Source organism: Python bivittatus, unplaced genomic scaffold, assembly GCF_059951505.1.
Source record: "Python bivittatus isolate LINGU-HERP-01145 unplaced genomic scaffold, Pbiv_v1 ctg000680_np1212, whole genome shotgun sequence".
Taxonomy (NCBI): domain Eukaryota; kingdom Metazoa; phylum Chordata; class Lepidosauria; order Squamata; family Pythonidae; genus Python; species Python bivittatus.
This window is the reverse complement of record NW_028277095.1, coordinates 3,795,450-3,817,953: the sequence shown is the minus strand read 5'-3', so window position 1 is coordinate 3,817,953 and position 22,504 is coordinate 3,795,450. Positions and strand designations below refer to the sequence as shown.

The window sequence follows — 22,504 nt, the reverse complement described above, 5'->3', positions numbered from 1 at the left end:
TCCTCTTGGGAAGAAAGTGGTTGTTTTCGGGGTCGGAATGCAATTCCCTGTTCAGTAGGCACCAGTAGGGCTTCCAAACAGTTGATAGTTAATGCAGAAGCAAATAACAGGGAGAAAACAGCTTTAAAAAAAGCTAGATTAAGGCCAGGGATGTCCCTGAAAGCAAATAAAATAAAAACAAATATTCAATAGTTGTACACAAAGAGGAATGTTTTACACGGCCAGAAAATAAGGTATTTTAATCTAAGCGTCTCATATTGCCAAACACATACAGTATTCATTTCGAAGTTACAAAACCTTACAACCGTGGAAGACAGAACTAGTGAAACCAAACAGTCTGAAGTCACAGTTCCACTTCCCGGTCTCCTTTAACCCTATTTCTTCCTCTCCCCGGGGCGGATGTGAGACATATGCGGAAACGCAGTATTTTAGTCTGTGACTGGACATCACCCAAATTCCCCACATTCAAAGATGTAGCAGAGAATGATTTATGACACACCTGCAACATAGTTTGAGATTACAATAAAGGCCAATTTATTTTAAAATTACCTCATCAGAGAGATGATATACAGTACTTGCAAATATTTCATTTTTTTAAGAACTGGAAAAAGATCATGCAACCCCCCCATGTTAATAACATCGTCTTTGTTGCTGTCTTCTGTTTCGGATGGGGGAGAGCTTACTACTAAATCCTGAATTTGTCTAGTTTTCTATATTGTCATTTTTAATATGGGAAGATGTAGCCATCCTCATGAGCACCACCCGTCCCACCAACCCAAAGTCATCCAGAGAACCTAAAAGCTGACTGCTATATACAAGCTTACATTTCAGAGTGACATACCATAAGAACATGAACATAAATACCAGGTGCCAAAAGAGGAAGAATACAGCAAAAAGTGTTAAAAACAGGAGTGAAGTTATTAAATACCAATGTACATTTTAAAAAATGTGCAGTCCATCCTGTTAGAAGAGATCTAGCCATGGCCAAGAATGAGGTTTACACAATTTCCTTTTTACCCATACTGCAGACATGACTACTGTAAATTTTACTTAATTTACTTACATACTTAAACTTTACTTTACCTCTCACCATAATCACTTGTAAGACACAAGCTATATTGTGTATTACTGGTTTTACAATCCTGTTATGGCCTATGGAAGTCAACTTCATCTAGACCAAATCTCCATACACCCATTCTAGACCCAGCTATAACTAAGCTAATAAAATTGGGGTAAGTCTATGGATAATATAGAGATGAGAGATAGATAATAGAGAGGCAGGCAGGCAGGCAGATCGATCGTGTAGGAGGATTGGGAGACAAGAACAAATGTGGAGAAGTAGCATAAGACACTGCATGACTGGGAATGATACCACATCAAAAATGGTGTGGAACTGTCGGTGACTTCTTAGTAAAACAAAGAACTTAAGACAATTTGTGTTTTTTAAAAACAACATCTCAGATGTGGTCTATTATCTGAAGAAGAAGTTTGAAAACCAGTCAAGAATAATAGTTTGAGGACAAGATTGGTGATCTCCAGCTTAAACTTTGTCTTGGGCCTCACTCTTCCTATGTGGATGTGCTAGGTATCCACACATACATTTTTAGAATGGCAAAGCATGCAAGAAAAATTATTTTGCTTCTAAAAAACCCCAGTGATACTCTCATCTTAATAGTTTTCAACCAAACCAAGACATGGGATATACTAGCTAGTTAAAGAGGGACATGCAAGAGCTGTGTTAACACAGCTTTCTCACCCGGGTGTCCTCCAGATGCAAATGGCCACTGCTTAAATTTCATGAAGTCACACATTTGGAGGTCTCTCAGGCTGAGGAAGGCTGTACTGATCTTTTTGCTACAATCTCTAACAATTGTCTAGCAGTTAAGAAGGAAAATCCTCAGTGCTTAATAGGAGGAAGGGAGTATGCTTACTAACTAGAATACAGTGCTAAAAATGGGCACAAGAAATTCCAACCAGGGTTTCTAGTATGGAGAATTCTGCCCCAGAAAAATCTGCCTCACAGCTGCAGAAAAAGTCAGCCAAAAAGACAACTAAAAACATTGAGCTAACTCACAAAGCTCCAAGTGCCCCAGGACAAATGTGGGCTGGGAGCAGGAGAGAATCAGCATGTTCAAAGGAGGGGAGAAGAGGAAAAGCAGGGGATGAGCTGAAAGCCCCGGAATGAGAGGAATGTTGCTTCCAGAACTGCTCCAGTTCAGTTTGTCGGTTTTGGGGTGGTGCCAAGATGCCATTAGGGCTTTCCAACATTGTCTTACATCTACCACACAACAGAAGATGACACGAAGAAAAGACACAGCAGTGAACAAAGATGGCAGGACCTTGGTTGGCCAGGCAGTTGTGGACAGACTGCCATACCCCACCCAGATTCTCCACCATACGCACAGACACAGATACCATGGCATACTGAATGTGCAAGCCAGTGCATGCAAGGAAAGACATGCACAACAAGGTCCTGCCAAGGCTCACACAGCAGGTGCAAAGTAGAACATCTCAGCTCTAATAATGACAGCAGAAGAGAAACTTCAGTTAGGGATTTCCCTAGGATTCCCTTCACTGGTATTATCTGAGGCATCTGGCCAAGCTCTACTATCAGCCAGTTGAGGGTGTGGAAAGAGAGCTTCTGAATCATGCCAGTAGAATGCCACACCCTGGATAGTGACCTGGTAGTTAATGGCATAAGTCCATCTCTCTCAAACCAGAAAACTCCAGGTCTTACCTGTCATTAATGATAATGACACTGCTCCTTTCTTCTCCACCCTACACAACACTGCCAATCTTCTCTCATGTCAAATGCCTGATGAGCTCCTTCACAACATGGTACCCTTCCAATCACATTTAGACTCATATGGGATTACAGATCCAGTGCAGCTTACGTAAGAGGCCCAGGAAAACTCCAGCAGCAGTCCCAGCTGATGGTACATCTAGTGCTTTGTTGACCAGAAGTTCTTCTGGCCTTCCTCTCCTCTCCTAAAAAGGCCCTATTAAAAAGAGAGGACATCCTGGCTTTTTCACTCCTTTCTCCAAAATAAATATCAACTGCCACCATTAAGACCTTGGAAGGACATTCAGTGTCAGCAACCAGAGTTTTGGCAAGCTGAGATCTGGGTGCTGATTTGGCCTGTGGCTCCATAACATAGAAGGCCTTGCCCAACTGCTTCCCAGAAAAACACACCCTGTCCTGGCGAAAGAGGTTCTCGTACCTCTTTAGAAAAAGAGAAATAAGTTGCATCAGCCAACAATTAGCCTTTCCTTGTTCACTGGGGGGAAGGGGAGATGAGCTGGAAGGAAAAAATGGGGCTTCTCATTTGTTATAACTCTGAGCCCACCCTCAACACTATTTCAAGTTGCACACGTGGTTCCAAGTTAAGCTTTCAGAATGCCATCCTATCGTTTTATGGGAAAAGGCAACTCTCCACACACATCACTGGGTATGGAAAACGCACATATCTTCTCACAGCGGACAAAGAACGACTGAAATGAGGAAGGAGACTCAAAAGCAAATCAAGGATTTTTTTTTCTTTTTGCCTGCTCTTTTCTCTTAGTAAAAATCATCAGATATGAATCGCTAAGCAAAGCTCAGCATGACTCTGAAAAAAACAATGCACTCCTACAGAAATAAATAAATACAGCGTAACACACAGTATATGGTAGCACAGAATCACTCTGGTGATAGTATTTGGACTTCTTTGGCACAAAATGTGTGAACACATGTTTGCACATGGCAGACCCCAAACAAGGAAACCAAGTTGTTCCACCAAACTCGTACAGGACTTCTCCCATCCGTAGGCCATACCAAGTCCCCAAGTTCCCCCCTCCCCTGGCAACAAGAAGAATAAACAAGAGCCACAAGCAAGTTAGACGCGGACAGAAGAGAATTGCCAAAGCTACTTCTCTTCCCAGCTAACCCACTTTCTGAACGCAGTGGAAGAGAAACCAATTTGTTGTCTTGCAAACAACCCGACTCCCTGCTTCCACCCTCTGAGCCCACAAGCCCAGGGATCTTCTCTCTTCCAATCCAAGTGTGCAGATCCGGATTCTATGCTCCCCTATTAAAACCATGAGCCCTTTCTCTGGGCACGGACTGAACTCACTGTTCCAAAACTTCTGACTCTTTCAGTCCGAACACACAGAGAGCCATCAATAGCCAGTAACCTCACAGCAGAGGTAGGGTGAAGCATACACCACTGATAGCTGTGGAAGTAACTCATGAGTGATGCAAAACAGCAAAACTAAGTGCATTAAGTTTTAATACAAATATTAGGCAATGTTAAAAACACTGATGTGTTTTAAGATGCTAAAAAATTATGCAAAGATCAAGGGCCTGGCTGCCATCTTAGGGTTTCCAAACAGCCTGAATTGGGAATGGGATTGCTGACAACTCGTACTCAATGTGAAAAGAAAATTTGAGTAAGGAGCTGGGAAAAAAATGCCAAGGCTGCAGACACTTCCTGTTAAGTAAGCTGTGCACTCACATACACGCTGTTACACAGTCACCATTTCTGCTTCAGATTGTTGCCATCTTTCCATAGGCCTGGCATAGTCAGTTTACCATTCTTAATCCCAAGAGCGGGCAAACCTCTGATCTGCATGACTGATTTTGTCTTTGAACACAACCCCAAGGTCCACACATGGAAAACAGTGGTGGGAGCTTGCAGGGAGAAGAGGTCAGGTAGGATGAATGAATAGTCAGCACAGAAATCTATTCTAAGTACCACAACGGAATTCGCTGTTGCAATTAAAATCCTTTCCTGATCTCCCTCTAAACTTTCATCATTTCAGCAATTAGAAGGCTTTGTGTTGTCACTATTCCAAACTAATCTGCAAATTATTTAGAGATCTTCATGTTACCCTATAATATCTACCTTCGTACTTCATCGATACTTCTGTTAAGCTTTCATACCTTGAGCAAGCTTACTGTAAACAGAGGCTAGAACACTTCCTGAGCACAGCTTTGGCCAAAATGAATTCCTCCTTGTGCCCTGTGAATAAGATCCCCCCACTTTGGATGTCAGAATACATACATGGCACTTTGCTGAAACACCACCAATGAAACCTTGACAAGATCCTTTTGATGGGATTAGAAGATACTAGGGTAGGTAAAAAATGGCCTTCAAAGCCATGTGCCTCCAGTTAGGGAAAATGTAGTGACAGAATTAAGAACAAAAGCTATCAATGAAAGCATACACACACTTATTCCCCCCAAAGTCAGGAGAGATCAATTGCTGATCTTCCCCAAGACGCAGGATTAATCCTTTCTGCCAGGGACAAACATTGAAAAGCCTTGTAGAAGTCAATTCAGGATGCACCATACTACTGGCTCATTCATCTCCAGAACTTCTGACTCTAGCTATTACTTTTACTTTCAAGGAATATTTGTTATTTAATACTACACTTATATCTCACCTTTTCCTTTATGAGCTCAAGATGGGACACAAGGAGATTTCTCCTCATTTTATTCTCACAACAATTATTTCATAAGCTGGGCTGAGGGATAGGAACTGCCCCCACCCCAAATTCCATGATCAAGTGAAGACCTAAAGAGGGTTTCTCCAGCCTCTGTCCAACACCTTAACCACCGTAAGTCCTACCAAGCATAGGAAAAAAATTATGTTAGCTTTAGGAGGTACTTCCGGCATTCACACCACTCCACTTGAAATATGATGGCAGTACACCACAAGCAGCCAAAAACTTCAGCTTTACTGCCATAGTCAAAAACAAAGTTATTTTCCCTTGCATCTACTGGCATCACAAGGGACACGAAGGCCTCCTGACCTCTGCTCAGCCATTGGGAGACTGACTCTTCACCATGTCCCATCTCCTCAGTGAAGATAAAGGCAGAGACACTCTTGAGTTGAGTTGCCCCCGGTCCATCTCCTGGTCCACTGAGTTGCCCCCATGTCCCTCTAGGTTTCTCAGGAACAGTATCAAAATGATTCGTGTTGGCCTTCTTCCAGGATGTTCTCTCAATTTCCCAATCTAGCCTACACCTCTGAGATTCCTTGGTGTCTCCCATCCAAGTAAAAAACAAGCATGACTGCTTAGCTTCCAAGCCCGGAAAACTTCAGTGAGGTTCTGAAGCCTGCCGAGGCCTGCCTCCCATTCCCTGGATTTCAACCACAGGAATGGGAATGCCAGGGAGATCAGCAGGCCAAGTTTGCTTTCCATTGGAGATGGCTAATCAATCACATTGTAATGTATTGCACAAATGATGCCTCTGAGCTTGGGAGCTGCTATTAAAGTTACCTGTGGGAAAGAGAGTGACTGAGCACTTAGCTCTGCAGGTAATTCAGTCTTCATTTTTGGTAAACTCACCTGTCCACCTGGAGTTGCAGCTGCCCAGAGCTCTGCTTTATCTTGTTCTGTGCCTCCACATTAAGCATCTCAGAAGTACTCTCCCCATTGATAGAAATTATGACATCTCCAGGTCGAAGATCACCTAGGGCTGCTTTGCCATGCTCTATCACCTGTGCATAGCATAAAGAAAAGAAGATATACCTATAATCGAAATGAGTTTGCTGGAAAAAACATTCCTATCTCCTTAACTATGCCGAGGCAGAATCCTAGAATGTATGGGAGACATCATATGTTCCTGTAGCCAATGGAAACAGAAAATTCATGCTCTTTGTTTTTACTAAATCTGTCTTTCTCCAGGATCCAAACAAGGATCTGCACTCAATATTTCTCTGGATTAATTAGTAATATGGGCTAACTTCACCCCCACAAGAGTCCCTGTGCCTGAACATATTAATGGATTTGCAATGCTATGTTTAATTAAAAATTTCTAATTATTCCCGAGGGACCCCCTCCAAAAAATGGTAGAATTAAATTTGCAAAAGTAAACGAAAGCTCCTTTTGGACCACGAGGACTACTTTTCCCCCCGGTGATGTGCATTTTTTCCATGTGAGTCTCCTTTTCCCTCTATACCATCCCCCAGTAATGTAAGTAGAAACCTACATGCCATGCATTCATATCTGGAACAGCTAATGTGGTGCCCATATGTGCCTGGCCTCTGGCTTAAAACTGTATGAGTTGTAGCACATTGAGGGGAGGCTAGTTTGGACGTTGTACAAAGCTGCTCTGTTCATTAATGTAGAGCCAGAGATCAGCCTGCCAGCCAGAAAAGGGGGGTTTCATCTGCCAGGTCAAGTCGCCTGGAGTGAGTCAGACCTAACTCACTTGAACCCCTGACTGGTCTCCACAGGCGAAGAGTATTTCGGAGACAACAGTGAGCAGGAAGTATAAATTTTTTTTTTAAAAAAAGCTGTGGTCTCCCCTCACTTTGCTGGTTTCTAGACAAATAGTTGCGTAAGCAAAAGCAGACTAAAACTTCTACGCAAAACTGTTGGCTAAAATGTAGTTTCATCCTCCCAACACTGTAATCTAAAGCACCGCAAGGGATGTGGCAGGAAAAACACATTCTCTGAAATCACTCCAGGCATGTAAAGAAGTCCTTACCATCCCCAATAGAAAAATGAAGGGACTCCACCGACCGTTCTGGAAACGTATTTATACTGTCTTTGTTTCATTTCTAAACTCAAGTAATGGGCAGGAGGAATCACCTTGAGGAAAGGGAAGAAGAGCCACCACCAAGCCCACAGTCAGATGAAAGAAATCTGAGTCTGGGGCAGAAATATAATTTGAGAAAGTGTCTCAGACAAGACCCTCCCTACTTCTCAGGAAAAAAAAGGCAGGGAGGGGGAAAGTGCATTCAGACTTACAAGAGTCTGGGGCTCTCACCTTCTAATAAAAGTAGCATGACTTTGTATGCATGACTTTGCAGTCAAACGTATGCATGACTTTGGTTTCCTAGTCTGGTTTACCTTGAAGGGCTGACAACTGAAAGCAGCAGGAAGAGGGTTCCCCAACCAGACACTGACCTGGACCCCAACTTTGCTTCAGCAACTTCCGCCATTAGTTCCTAGCATTATTATTTTCTTAACTCTATATATGTTTATATTTCCATAGGAATGCTATAGAAGATTCTCTATTTTCCCTATGCTCTACCCAGAAAGCCAAGGTACGTGAGCAGAAAGAGCAGCACTGCCAGTGAGAAGAGGGTTCAGAACTCCAAACACATTATTTGAGAACAGGCCAGTATTTCCTACTAGGCGTCTTTTTCCTTTCCTGGGGAACAATAGGAGCAGAGAGAAAGGAAGAGCCAACCAACCAGTGAGGGGAGAGTTTTGCAAACAATAAAAAGGTGCAAGATAATCAGTTTGAAGTATGGGGCCTTGGGCTTGCACCCAGTTCTTCTGTCCCAGTAGACCAACTGGGTAGCATATCTACTTCCTGGCCCTTTCAATCAAGCAAGGGAAACTCCCTCGATCAACCCCAAAGACAAGACTGGGAAAGAAATCTATGAAACCCCTCTTGCACGCAGGCAACGCTTTGATTCCATTCCCAGGAAGAGGAATTCTTTTTTTAAAAAATGGTGAACAGGATCTGTTCTCTCCATTAGACTGGAAGGACATGCTTGGCTCAATGCCCATCCAAAGAGACCTCCTTGACAGTCTTTGCCCCAACCAAATTTGGAATCCCGAGAGACAGCAAGAAATGCTCAGCATTCCAGGATGTCCTGCACAATCCCACAGACGTTCAGTGCAGGAACTGCCAAGCTGGTCAAGCTCTTCTTGTTCACCTCTCTATAGGAAATTCCATTCAGAGCTCCTAGCAAAAGAATGTTGTTGGTTGGAGAGACTATGACGGCACTGTCTTGGATTAAGGCCCACTGTAGCCTCCAGCTACAATTTCGACCAAAACCTAGGTCTGTGGGTAATGGCATCAAAACACTTGCACTCGCCATTTGTGCCATTTTTTGCTTTAATAACAACCACATGTTTGGTTCACATATCATGATAAGCCATAATGCAACATATTTAGTTTGGGCCTAGTATGTTGTGTAGGTCTAGCTATTATAGTTGGAAACCACGGCTTCTGGCTTATTGTGATTTCTGAATCCAGTCATTGTGGTTTGCAAACGATGATTCCATGGCTTAGCATGATGTGTGAACCCAGACAATTGTGGCTTGCTTGGCAAATCCTGTTTGAAGAAACCCTGGCTTAGAGTACTATGCCAATGTACCACACCTGTTTCATTTCACTTCTGGGCCAGATTAATCATCCATCCTAGCTAGCATTTTAGCCTTAACAGTTCAAAGTGCAGAACAGCAGGTTTGTCCATAATGGTGGGGAAGACCAAGTCTCAACCTTTGCTGAAATATATGGGGAAAGATGGAACAGCTGTAACTACTCAATCTGAGCACCCTCTAGATGTGCCAGGATTGCAACGCTCAGAAATTTCTGGCAGGGAGTTCATGGATCTGCAGTCAAAACACAGCTGGAAAACCATGGGTTGGAGAAGGTTGTCCAAAGCCCTGTGAGAAACAAGGGCTAGAGATAGGAGTTATTCTGGCAGGAGACAAAGGGAGCTAGTGTGCTATGGCTGAGAGGAAAGTTTCTTACTTCCTTTCACAAGAGTCATTCTAAGGGAGTGGGAGAAGCAGGGAAATTGGATATGGAAGATATGAATTTTCAGGCAGAAGTGCATCAAGTTCAAGACTGAGTTAGTGCACTGTGTGAACCGAGAAAGTGAGTTAATATAATAAGTTATGCCGTCAGAATTTCCTCATACAGGATATTCCTCAGAGTTCAAAGGCTAGAATTTTCCACATAATATGGATGGCCAGCAGGAGAAGAAACGTAACTTCATTAGATTTCTAATAAACATTAGAATTCCATTCGTGTCCCAGAAGTACATATCTAGACCATACGGCACTGACCAGAGGGATGCTTTGCTTACCTTAGATACGATGATGGGTTTTCTGAAGTCCCTTCCTCCTGTAATCCGGAACCCCCAGGGAGCTGGGCCAGTGAGATTCACGCTCACCGACATGGCAATTCACTAGAGGTGGAAAGGTGACCACGGCACCCTGTAGGCCTGAAGGAAGAAAAAAAGGTTCACCCAACTCTTTGAGGTAGGAGAATATTTCTATGAAGAACATGCAATAAAGAGTGGTTAATCATGAAACCTACACAGAGAAGATCAGGAAGTATTTATGCCAAAGCAATTTTTTTCCCCATATATACAATGTGGTGTATTGGAGGTGGGAAACCATAGGTTCCACACTTTCTCCAAAAATCAGAAGACAGCAGAAGCCATGAGCAGAAGACAGTTTTACTGATGACAGAAGTTACAGATTAATACAGCAAGCTCCCAATTCACAGTTATACTTCTCATGAAAACAAAGCACTCTCCCCACACCACATGAACATATTTAGCTAAGAACATACACCAGAACTGGATCTAGTTTGCAAGTAGGATGAACAAGGTGAATGAAACAAAAAGAAGTTCTTCAAATCAAACCAATTCTCTCTGCCAGTTAGTTCTATCAAATATTGGTAAAATGCCCTCCAAAATCTCCATTCTGCTTGTAAAATCTCAATTTTTTACCACGTTTTCTCTGCTAAAATACTTCAGTGCAATTAGCAACGAACAAAATGTTGGTTCTGACAAAAGGAGGAAGAAATGGGTCAAGCGAATTGGAATAGTTACAAGCAAAGCCCTTTCCTTCCTTCAATTATCATAAAATTACTTTTTAATGTTTTTTTTAAAAATGCACCCCAAATTCTCCATCCTCTGCAAGTGATAGAATTGTGGGGATGTAGAGAGGATTTCACAAAGTATTTTTTAGGGGTGGTGAAGTTTTCTAACAATTCAAGAAGAGTTCTTCCCCACCCCCAAAAAAGAAAGAAAAAAGACATCCTTCAGCCATTTATTTCTTTTCTAAGAATATTGGGATAGCTTTTTTGAAATCATTCTCCAGCACTTGACATAATGCTGAAGTCCAGTCTCTGCCCATGTAGCCATCATGCAATTCCCCATTTCCTTGCAAGGACAGAACCCCTAAATCTCATTCAGTCACATTCTACAGATGGTCTGAGATGCCCCAAATCACGGTCTTACCTCTACAACCCCCCCAAATAGGAACAGCAGCTATTCCAAGTGCCTATTCAGCAAGTTGTGAAGCCCGACTACCGTCTTGCATAGCCTGCAGAGAGTGTCTCTAGAAAGGGAACTAGAAAATTAGATGGGCCCTGTTGAGCTACATGGCATGACGAACATTTGCCTTCCTGTCACACGTTCACATCTACCAATCAATGAAGGCTGCAAGTTCCTTTTTGCTAGCCACAATCACCCAACAAGGAAACAAGCTCAGTGCAAAAAGTCCCAAGCTCTCTGCAGTCCTAATCAGATAAAACACCTTCAGGCCCACACCCTTGAGATGTGGTCCATCCAGTTTGCACTGTATCTCACTGGTCCCTGACATATAGGGGTATAGAAGGCAGAGTTGGAGGTTGGAAGCTAGCTATTTTGGAAAGGCAAGTCAAGATCCACCCTTGATCTGAAGAAGCTGCAGGCCCAGAATATATCATTTGGAAACTGAAGCCTTATCCAGCCATGGACCTACCTCAAATTTCCCTAACCTGAGATCATCTGGATATACTGGGCTCCTAGAATTTTGGAAAGCAGAACTTCTGAGGGTTCTGGAAGCTTTTCTTCCAGTGCTCAGAGAATACAAGGTTGGGGAAAGCTGAGGTACATAATAGCTTTAGAGAAAGCACTCCTAATTTTACAGATTGTGCAAAGCCATCGTTAGTTTTAATCAGGCTTACTGAATAAGCCACTGGCTAGCTGCCTTGACATGACATGCTGAACCATAGTAGCCAACTACATGTTAGTCTAGCTCAGCCCATGGGGTTGTTTATAGTTCAACGGGTCATCCAAACCCAGAAAGGTGGATTGACTAAACCATGATTAAGTTAATCAGGGATAGCATGTCATGTAGACCCAGCCACTGAGTTCATCCACTGTGCTAAGCGAGAGTTTGTTTTTACCATGATCTCAACAAGCCACAGTTGAGTTCATATGTAATCTTTAACTATTACCCTGATTTACAAAGCCACAGTAGCTGGGTTCACACCACATGGTATATACCAAAGCTAAACAAATATAGTTGTAGTTTAGTGTAACATGTGAGCCCCGTCAATTTCTCAATCTAAAAAGCTTTGTAGGATAGTGTCAACCATAACAGCAATGTACATTGCAGTCTTAAAGCAAGTTTTGCTTAGAGGTACAGAAAAGTACTCTAAATGACAAAATCTTAGACAATATTTTTTTTCAATGCACCACATGAAGGCTTCATTGACAACAGAAATAAGCAGCACCATGCTATGATGGTTCACCATTGAATTATATTTTTGGGTGAATTAAAGAACTCCTACCTCTCAGTGAATGATTCTTCTGAAATAATAAGGATGTTTAGCAAATGCGTTAGGTGTTCCTGTCCGTTTCTTTCTTTATATAATACTGAGCTATAAATATATATGATACTACAGCCAGTTTGGTGTAGTGGTTAAGGCATCAAGCTAGAAACCGGGAGAGTGTGAGTTCTAGTCCCACCTTAGGCATGAAGCCAGCTGGGTGACCTTGGGCCAGTCACTTTCTCTCAGCCCTAGGAAAGAGGCAATGGCAAACCACTTCTAAAAAACCCTGTAAAGAAAACTGCAGGGACTTGTCCAGGCAGTCTCCAAGAAGCAGACACATTGAACAGATTAAAACACACACACACACACACGATACTTAGTTATTTCACAGGAGGTGCTAAAGCCAGAACTAGCAACCACCAGGGCTATCCTCTCTGAGCTATAAAACCTGCTGGAGCAGCTGCCTCCAAGGAGAGGAAGCTGAGATAAGTATTCTAGCCATGGTGCTAGAATCCCACTCTTCCTCTGCCATGGTCTGAATGATGGCCATTTATTACCTGAGCTCTGCCTTGGGCAGGATCATCTCCTTGATTCTGAGCTATCAGGTGAGGACAACAGGGGCTTGAGATTTTTGGGAAGATGAATGAGACAGGAAATCAGACAAAGGAAAGCTATAGGGATGTCTCTTCATTCCAATAATGGCAATCGTAACTGCTCAACTGGAAATAAGTAGCGTTCCGATCATACACACAATGGCTGCATAAACAGACACACCCCCACCCACCTCATCCAGCAAAAGCGATTGCCACATCATCTGCTTGGTAAAAAGCCTTGGGAAATGCAAGACATGCCCTTCAGAGGTTCATCGTGTGATTTTTCTACACAACCGTCAGCAACTAGACATGAACTCATCTCTCCAAAATACTTTGCACCTAAGTCATACCAGTGATTCCTCCAAAGGTATTATACAAAGATTCCCCCCCCCCCAAATTTGTGGTTGAAGTTCACACATGCCACTCAATGAAGCAATCAAGCAACAAGCGTGTGTATGTGAATCAGTCATAAGGCAGCCCAAGGATTCGTACGTTGTGCTTAATCAGAAGCGGACACTTTTTGGGGTCTTTAAGGTCCACTGATGATACAGTGAGAGCCCTGGAGAGGATAGACTGAGATTTTAAACCTGTTTTTTAAAGTTTGTGCCAGGAGGAGATGTCTTCAGGGATTGTTCAGACACATGGTAGAAGCCTACCAAATATTTAATGCAACTACTGAAACCAAAAAAAAGAAACAAAAAATAAATTGCAGTTTTGTCACTGAACTTCAATGACATGATTTTGAAAAATTCCAGAAGTCACACAAATGGTTTCAGGGGGGCTTGGGATCTATGGGTTAGCTAATCCTACACTGTTATATTTGGAATAACTATGATTTGTTAAATATGCCTCAATGGCTAAGTCATAAGTCACATTTTACAAGCCACTGTGGCCAGATTCACTCTATGTGTTAAGTTCAATACAGTATGTTTGGCTTTAGCTTAGCACAAGGTATAAACTCAGCCTAAATGTCTCTCAAGTCAAACTCAGGCTCCGAGGGGCATTTGCTCAGTTATTTCTGGTGCATCTCATACATGCACAAAGACCATCTCATTTGACCATATCTACTGCAGACTGAAATCAGCTCTGTGCAACTGGGTTTATCCACTATTTGCATGTCTCACCATGCATCACTGGAAGAAATTTAAATTTAAATGGTGGTCCCTGTTCCAAAATCATGCTGGAAACATTTGGGGAAATTTTAATGGCCAACAGTTCTGATCATATTGAAATATATTTAGAGGTGAGCAACAGGTAGATATCAACAGCAATCAACAAGGACTGTGTACCAATACCATTTTGAGATGAGAAACAGTAAAAAAAACATAGTTAAAGCTTAATAGGCTTCCTATATTTTTGAAAAGTGAAGAAGCCACCACCCAAAACCCCCAAGAAAATCTTGGCCCCACCCACTTTGTACCTTTGTAACATTCACTGGGACACCCAGTATCCCAACAGTTGGGCAGGGGGAACCCCCAAAATAGACTGAAACTTATCTTTTTAACATGAGTTAAATGTTAGGGGTAGAAAATAATATCCAAGGACAGCCCCCCCAACCCTCAGCTCCAAGCTTGAATCAAAGGGTTGTCCACTTGTGTAGAAAGGGATACAGCAAGAATGTCATGGCAAAAAACTGCATCTAAGACGACCTGGCATTTCAGCGAACCCAGAACATCAGCAAAGAACAAGAAAGGTTAAATAGAAAACCAAGATGTTCCTTTAGTTAGAAGAGCGAAGAAGGGGTTCATTGAAAGACAGAGTTACTCATTCAGGGAGGGTCTCTAGAGACATGTCAGCACCAGACATTTGGCGCCCCAGGCCATATCCTATGGCTTCCTACTCATCAGGAAGATATTGGGGGGATGGGGATAGCAAAGGCAGACAAAAGCATAAGAAAAGCGTAGGAGGTCCATAGCCATGTGCTTGATTCCTACACTCATTTCATAGCTAGGTGTGAAAGGTTTGCTGGGCTCCCAGGAGAGAAAGCTGGGCTGGCACCTATCCATTTCATGCAAGGTGGTGGAAAGAAGGTAAAAACTCACTAGCAAAAGCCAGGCCTTTAAGTCAACCATCCACAGACCCTTCACACCCTGGAGTTGAATCCTAGTGCCATGGAAGCAAAGTGGGGATTGGCAATTTTACTTTTATTTTTGCATTTATTCTCCAGTTAGTTCTAATGTTTTGACACCAGAAATCACCCACAGGTACTCCCTCCTACTCATATGTAAATTGACTACCAACAAGAACACCAACAGGGAAATATGGTCAAAACCATGGAGGCTTTAAATGGAGAACCTGATGCAACCCATTTTGAAAGCCAGATGAGAAAATGCCCAGTGCCCTCTTAGCTTTGCATGAGTTCCTGAATCTGAAGGACTACAAAGTTTCCAGGAAGAGGTTGGTCTTTAAGGTGCTGCAAGTTGCTTGGTTGTTTTGTGACAAAAGATCAACAGAGCAACTCCCCCAAAACTATTTCCAGCTGCAGGATCTCTCCCATAACAGCCAACCAGAAAATAGCCCAACACAAAGACAGCCTTCAAGGGAAGAATTTCCTGCAGTTACATGTTTTCTGCCAGCAGGAAACTATCCCCCAGCCCAGCCAAGAATACAAACAGCCTCTGTCTCTAATAGGGAGGGGAGGGGTGAGAGAGGAATATCTCCCCCAAACCTGGTGGGACTGCGGGGACAAAAATAGGAGGGCAAAGGATGGACATGAGTAGCAGCACAAAGTACATCTGTGTTTTAGGCTCTGTTGTCCTAAGCAGCTCTTCCTGCAGTTGAAGACCTTACACTAAGTATATTCCTCTTTATTCTCACAGCAAGAGATATGCTTGAAGTGGTAAGCACACATCTACCATAGCTTATTCATTTAGAAGTGTCCCGTGCTGTTATGAGCAGGTTTATGAGTAGCACTAAAGTCAAGGAGGAAAACCTTGGCAAGGACACCGAGAACTGGTTGCTTTCATTTGGACATTGGCAGTCTCAGACTGAGTGGTGCTTGTGTGCAGTATCATTCGGGATGCAGGGAGCGATCAAGAAAAAACATGAACATCTGTAGTACAAGGGACAGATGCAGAAGACACCTCACTGAGCTCAGTCCAAATGCTCTCAGCATGGAGCCTGGAGAGAAAACAACAATAACTAATCATTTACACATCTCTCATGCTTTGAGTTGCATTCTTGCATGGAGCAGGGTGTTGACTTGCCGGCCCCTTCCAACACAATTCTGCAACTGTATAGTCCAAGGAGGAAAGATCTTACAGCAGACAGACCGAGTCTCATCTTCCCCGTTGCCAGTGTCAGGGAGACGGTGTTCGTTCTCTAAAACACTACTTTCTGAAAGGTAAACATTTCCACAATTTCCGAGTGCCCCGGTCCAAGAGACTGTGTATGCGCACAGGCTATTTAAAGCCACCCAACAACCCAGTGCATGATTAGAGGAAGAAATGATGGCTAAGTCCAGATTCAGCTTCCTAACACCCATGTAGAAGATGGGTTGAAAAGCTACATTCATAAGCATGGTTAAAAAAAATCACCACGGACCCTTTCCAAAATATGTGGCGTGTCTTTAGCCATAATTATTCTACCCTTGATGACCAGAAGCTAAATATGTGACTTAAGCTCATCAAAACGTATTGCTCTGCAAGAGCTGAGGCAACATGCAGAGTGCCACTTGATGTAGACGGACATGTCTGAACTTGGTACAAAATGGACTATCTTCAAAAGTCAAGGTGACTTAAATCCTAAGGACATACTTCAAGCATTTCGAATACTTCAAGCATCCTTAGAAGACATCTCCAAGGATCTCTCCCTCTAACACTCCTCTCTTGGAGAACGCAACAGTTGCACACCTGGAAAGTAGGTATGAAGCTAGGAGTCCAACAATACCCTGCCACTAAAATCGATCAGAATAATTGTATAATCCAGGATGGAAATGAAGGTTTATTAACGATGGGGGGGGGATATTCTGGAAAGAAGGGTTACCGTAGAAGGTTCTGACAAGTTTTAACTGGATTCACGTGCAAAGCCATACTATGGTTTTTTTAGCTTACCATGTTCTTAATCTTTGCTTCAGTTTTACAAACACTCAGCCACTCTGGTTTGCGTGCCACAGTTTATGGCTTAATGCAGTGTTGTCCAAACTTGGCCACTTTAAGATGAGTGGACTTCAACTCCCAGAATTCCCCAGCCATGGCTGGCTGGGGAATCCTGGGAGTTGAAGTCCACTCATCTTAAAGTGGCCAAGTTTGGACAACACTGGCTTAATGCTTTGTATGATCCAAACAATGGTGGCTTAGCTGACAAATCATATTCAAGAAAAAAAATGGTGCAACCTGTGTGACTGCAGCTAATGTTTGAAAGGAAAATGTGTGCCTGGGGCGATGATTTCTTTATTTTGATCAGAAGTGACACAGAAAATGTTAGCTCTACACGTCCTTCCCAATTTGGTGTCTGAACTAGGTGCTGCACTCTCCTTACCCCAATCAGGAACGCTAAGAATGAGTATTACAAGTTTCTAACTGAATGGGAAATGTGTACCTTCTGTTGCAATTTTAAATTTGCTTGGCCTTTTTTTACTGACTAGAATAACCAAAGCTGAACTTTTGCAGGGAGGAGGGGCGCCTTCAAGTCAGTCTTGACTCCTGGAGGCTACCTGCAGTTTTCTTGGCAGGATTTCGGAAGTGGTTTGGCATGGCCTCCTTCTTAGAACTGAGAGAGAGGGACTGGCCCAAGGTCAACCAGCTGGCTTTGTGCCTAAGGCAGGACTAGAAATCATGATCTCCTGGTTTCTAGCTTGATGCCTTAACCACGACACCAAATTGGCAAGTGAACTGAATCATACCATAGCTAAAAGATGTTAGTGACTTGATGCACACCATACATGAACTATGATTTGCTTAGCCATAGTTTACTGAATAAGCCATCGTAAGCTAAATTCACACATTGCACCAAGTCAAACCAGCATAGCGAACTGAACCATGGGGATTAAGCAGAGCTGAGAGGAAAGTGAAATACCGGTAAACAAATTGGTGGCAGAGCTGGGTTTGTTCTGCTTGTTTCCGCTCTACAAAACTGAATCTAACGGTAGATATTTTAGGCTTATCCAAACAGCACCTTCCGGTTGAACCAAGTATCCTGGAAGAAGGCCCTTCTTGGCTTCATGGAATCCTTTTTGTCTGGCAGAATCAGCAGAGTCCCCCAACTCACTGACAGGGTTTACTGGAGCTAGTCCCAACTACATCTCAAAGAGGAAGATTCCCACTTCTGCAACTCTCACAGTGCTGCCCAATTAACCTTGCCTGGAAGGGAGCAGTCACTCTGGGGCAGTGTTTCTCAACCTCAGCAACTTTCAGATGTGTGGACTTCAACTCCCAGAATTCCCCAGCTCTGGCACAATCATCTTGCCAATGAAAAACAAGCTTGCAATGGATGCTGTAAGAAAAGTGTACTCCTCATCTGTAAGGTGGGAGGAAGGCTGGATTTACGGCAGCCCAGCCACAAGCCTTGGTTTGATGCTAACAGGGGCAAGGTTAAGACTTTACACTTCCCCTGTTGCTCTGGACCAAACGTTTGCCTGCATCTGCACGGCTCTTGACAGCTGGTCCAGAGCTGGATTTCTCCCCATCCTCTGCAAAACAGCTTTCTCCAAAGCACAGACAAGGAACAGAGCAAGGAGGATGAGGCAACTCTTCTGCAGGTGTATGGAAAGGCTTTGGTTATACTCTGAACTATGTAATCATTCAAAGAGAGAGAGAGGAATTCTCTCTCTGAAAAATTTAGGACAATTTTCATTCATCTGCTTACTCTGCATAATGCACACTTGCTTTAATGGCATGCGAGGCGGGACAAGGAATTTTGCAAAGCCTTGAACTCTCATCTTTTGATTAGAGCAACGTAGGCAACATTTTGGTGGTTAAGGGCAGCTCTTAAATGATTCTAGCTAGGATGGGCTTGCCTTGATTTTTCCAAAAAGTTAAGCCTGTCTTAGATTTACACTGCAGGAGACATGTGCTGTATGCAGGGTATGGTCAAGAAAGTCAAAATGGCAGTCATAACAGATGATTGGAACTCCACCATCATTGCCACTATCTTGACTTTTTTGACCATACCTTATGGACACTTTCTGTCAGAAGTACAAAACCTCCACCTCAAGGGCCATATACTATACAACTAAGGCAAGAGCAGAACTGTCAAAATATATGACCCCATAGAAAAGGGGGAAGGATTAAATGTTCTCCTATTTGGAGAATAATCATTTAACTACATTTAATTTTAATGAAAAGCAATGACTTGCTTTTACACTAGTCCATCCCATTACTTTTGCTATACAGGTACTCCTCATTTAGAGACCACAATTGGGACCAGCAACTGGGTTGTTAAGCGAAGCAGTTGCTAAGTGAAAAATCACATGACTATAACTGTGCTTACAAACTTCCTTCAGCTTTCCTTTGCTTTACAGACTTACAAAGGCCATAAATGCAAGGATTGGTCATAAAGCTAATTTTTCATCATTGTCATAACTGTAAATGGTCGCTAAATGAGACAGTTGCTAAATGAGGACTCCCTGTAGTCCTTAATCCCCCCCCAAAGCTGCCCAATCCCTGCCATAGCATACACTTGCTACTTTGATAACTGACCTTCACCTGGAAGAGGGGCCGGGGATCACAGGGGCTAACTTTGGGACTGAAGGAGGGCTATCCTGAGTAAGATGAAGGCATTGCAAGCCAGCCTTTGCAACAGGAAAGATTTCACATTATGTCTCAAGGCAGGTTCCCCTCTAGCTAAGGGGAACCTCCAGATAGCACATACTGAGAACAAACAGAAAAGGAAGAAGGACAAATGAACTTGTGTCCACAACGGGAGCTTCTTGGAGGCACCAGCCTGGCTGAACAGACAATTCTCTGCTGACTTTTACCTGATTGACAAGAAAAGTTTACACCCTTATCTTTAACCAGCCCTGACCTCCGTGGCATGCAAGCAAACCCGCCACACAGTCTTCTGACTGGAAAAGGCTGGCAGTTCCAAGGCTGCCAGAAACACTCCCTGGGTGCGTGTGAACCAAGGCGTCTGCAGAAGCCTCCCCACCCTCAGAGGGAGCCGGCGGCACCCCCAGTGCCATCTCCCCAACTGCATCATGGCTCCAGCCCTCCCCTGCCCCTGTTCCCATCCTGCCAAGCCCAGGCTCCTGTCATTACCCCACAGCATAAAGATCTGTGTGTGCCGGCCAGGTCTGCGGCCCAGACGGAAAATTAAAGATAACTGGACTTGGAAGCACTCCTTAATAGCCTGCTCTCTTCCCCAGGAACCTGTACTTATCTCTAAAGTAGGTTTTTGTTTGGTGAGGCAGGTCCTCATTACAACATTAAGCGCGAGGCGTGGGTGGGAGTGCACTCTGTACATGCTCCAAAGCAGGCAATTCTTTATTATATTGTGAAGTTCGGACTTAGGCATGATGAAAAGTCCCAAGCGAGAGGAAACCGATTCAGATACCTTCCCTAGATATCTGGAGTCAGCTTTTGCCTAAAATGGCCAGTTTTTGTGGTCTAGCCTCTTTCTGAAAAACCCAGGGAGTTCTGCAAGACAATGGGGGCATAAGTGACCTGCATTGTGTGGAAAGCTCTATCACCTTAAAGGGCCCACCAAAATGACCCCATGGGGGTGTTCACTGCCGGCATATAAATGGCAAATCAGAAAGGTGCACAAAACAGAGAAGAAGAATAACGATCAACCCAGGCAAATATCTCCACCCTTTTTCCTAAATCAGTGTGATAAACAAAATGTTCTGTGTAGAATTTAAACAAATGCCAATTTATTTATCTACAATCATTTACAGACAGACTTGCATCAGCAGCAGCTCCCTAAACAGTTGATCGCAAAAGTGAAAGAAAGAAAGAAAGAAAGAAAGAAAGAAAGAAAGAAAGAAAGAAAGAAAGAAAGAAAGAAAGAAGCTATTACAATGCGAGTCTGAATATAAGCCTAAAAACTGTCAAGAAACAAGACGGATCCGGGAGCAACCCCAAAAACAGGCAATTAAAAGCAGAGCATCGGAAGAAGCAAAACAGACGCTAAAATGCAGCTCGCTTCATCCAAGCGCTACTGAAGGCAAGAAAGGAGAGCTGCGTTTTCTTCAAAGTTGAGGTTTGCTCCTGTCCTGAGGGCCGTCTCGGTCCCGACGACCGACAGGTACCCCCAGACGGGAAGGAGGCGAGCACGCAGAGGCTGAATTTCGTGAGTTTGGAAAGGCGGAGGACGGAGCGGAGCCACGCGTCGCCGTTACTTTTCCCTACTGAATTACCACAAGCGGGGTAAGACGCAGGCGGCAGAAACAAACGGGGCTGGGAGGAGAAAGGAGGAACCAGGACGGCTCTTCTCTCTGAACCTTTGCAATACAACCCTAAACGCGTGGAATAGAAGAGAGTCCGGCTGGAGTCAGCACCCTCCCCGGGCGGTCCCGAAGGAGTAAGAGCCGCTCTGGACGCCGAGACACAGACAGACAGACAGACAGACCGCCCCCCCCCCCCGCGTAGTTTTCTCCCAAACCCCCCGGAGAGAGCACTTACTCCTCCGAAATCCCGAGGCTGCCTCTGGACGTCGCTCGAGGCCGGCGCGGGGCTCGCAGGGCGGCGCGGAGATGCCACCGGCGGCGCCGGGGATGGGGCAGAGAGAGCAGCCCGGCGGACGGCGAGCAGAGGCGCTGCTTCTCCGCTTTGCGCAGCTGCCTCCCGCCGAGCGCAGTCCTAGTCCTGGGCTTAGGCTTAATCCTCCTCCGCCTCCGCCTCCGAAGGGGCCGGCGGTTCCCTCCGTGGGTTCTTATAGGAGCAGCCGGGGCTCGTCCGGGGAAAGTCAGGCGGCGCCCGAGCGCCTCCCCCAGGCCCAACCGCGCCCCTGCAGGCTCCGTAGCCAGGGCTTGACTGCCACAGCCGCGGCCCCGCCGAGGGGAGGGGAGGGGAGCGGAGCGCCCGGGTGGGTAAACCCACTCGCCCCCCCCGCACCTGCTGGGGTTTCCCCTGCTGCTAGGTTGGACCGGGGGGGGGGGGGCTCTGGCTTGTGCCTCGGTCAGCCCTGCGAGCCCGGCGGGTTAGGCGCGCCCGGACAACTGGTCCAGTTAACTGGCTCGGAGCGCGAAAGCAACGCGCTCTCTAAGGACACCAGTTTATTGCACCACAATTGAAGCCCTCAGAGAGTTTAAATGCAGGACAAGGTTCGTACTTTTCCCCACAGCAGCGAAGTGGAGACAGAGGCTGAAACCCTAGGATGAAGCGGATCTTAGAGGTTATGACCGAATGGAGATTTGGCCCCAGGACTCAACCGCATTCCAACTAAGCGAGACTTTCTGCAGCCCCCTGAAGTTACAGCTTCCCCAGTTCCCGGACAACACAGGTTTACTGAACTTATGGTTTACAATATGCTCAACCATAAACTAACCATGCTGCACCACAAAGTAGCTGACCACAGTTTAACATGTACACAACTAACCTTTGTTTAAAGCAGGCTGGGCAACCTTCGTAGGCTGTGGCCACAATTTTACTTTCTGCAGGTGAAGGATGGAGAAGGATGGAGCAAGGTGGGGGGAGATTTTTAGCCAACTCCTTTGGAGTTAGGGAGCTTTAAGGGTGGGAATGAG

At 44.4% G+C, this 22,504-nt stretch overlaps 1 protein-coding gene across 2 annotated transcripts in view; it reads right to left on the bottom strand.

Annotated features, from left to right (window-relative positions):
• Positions 1–21,835, bottom strand: part of PDLIM2 (PDZ and LIM domain 2) — a 45,299-nt gene extending 23,464 nt beyond the window's left edge. The window contains exons 1-3 of one of the 2 annotated variants that reach the window (XM_007428581.3): positions 21,441–21,835; positions 9,822–9,959; positions 6,334–6,485 (exon numbers count right to left, since the gene is read on the bottom strand). In XM_007428581.3, the coding sequence (XP_007428643.1) occupies positions 6,334–6,485; positions 9,822–9,914 (245 nt within the window). In that variant the 5' untranslated portion in view covers positions 9,915–9,959; positions 21,441–21,835. Of the gene's footprint in view, positions 1–6,333; positions 6,486–9,821; positions 9,960–10,985; positions 11,680–21,440 lie in introns of those variants that run through there. The other variant, XM_025166879.2, reaches the window with a different exon arrangement.
• Between the last annotated feature and the right edge of the window lie 669 nt (positions 21,836–22,504).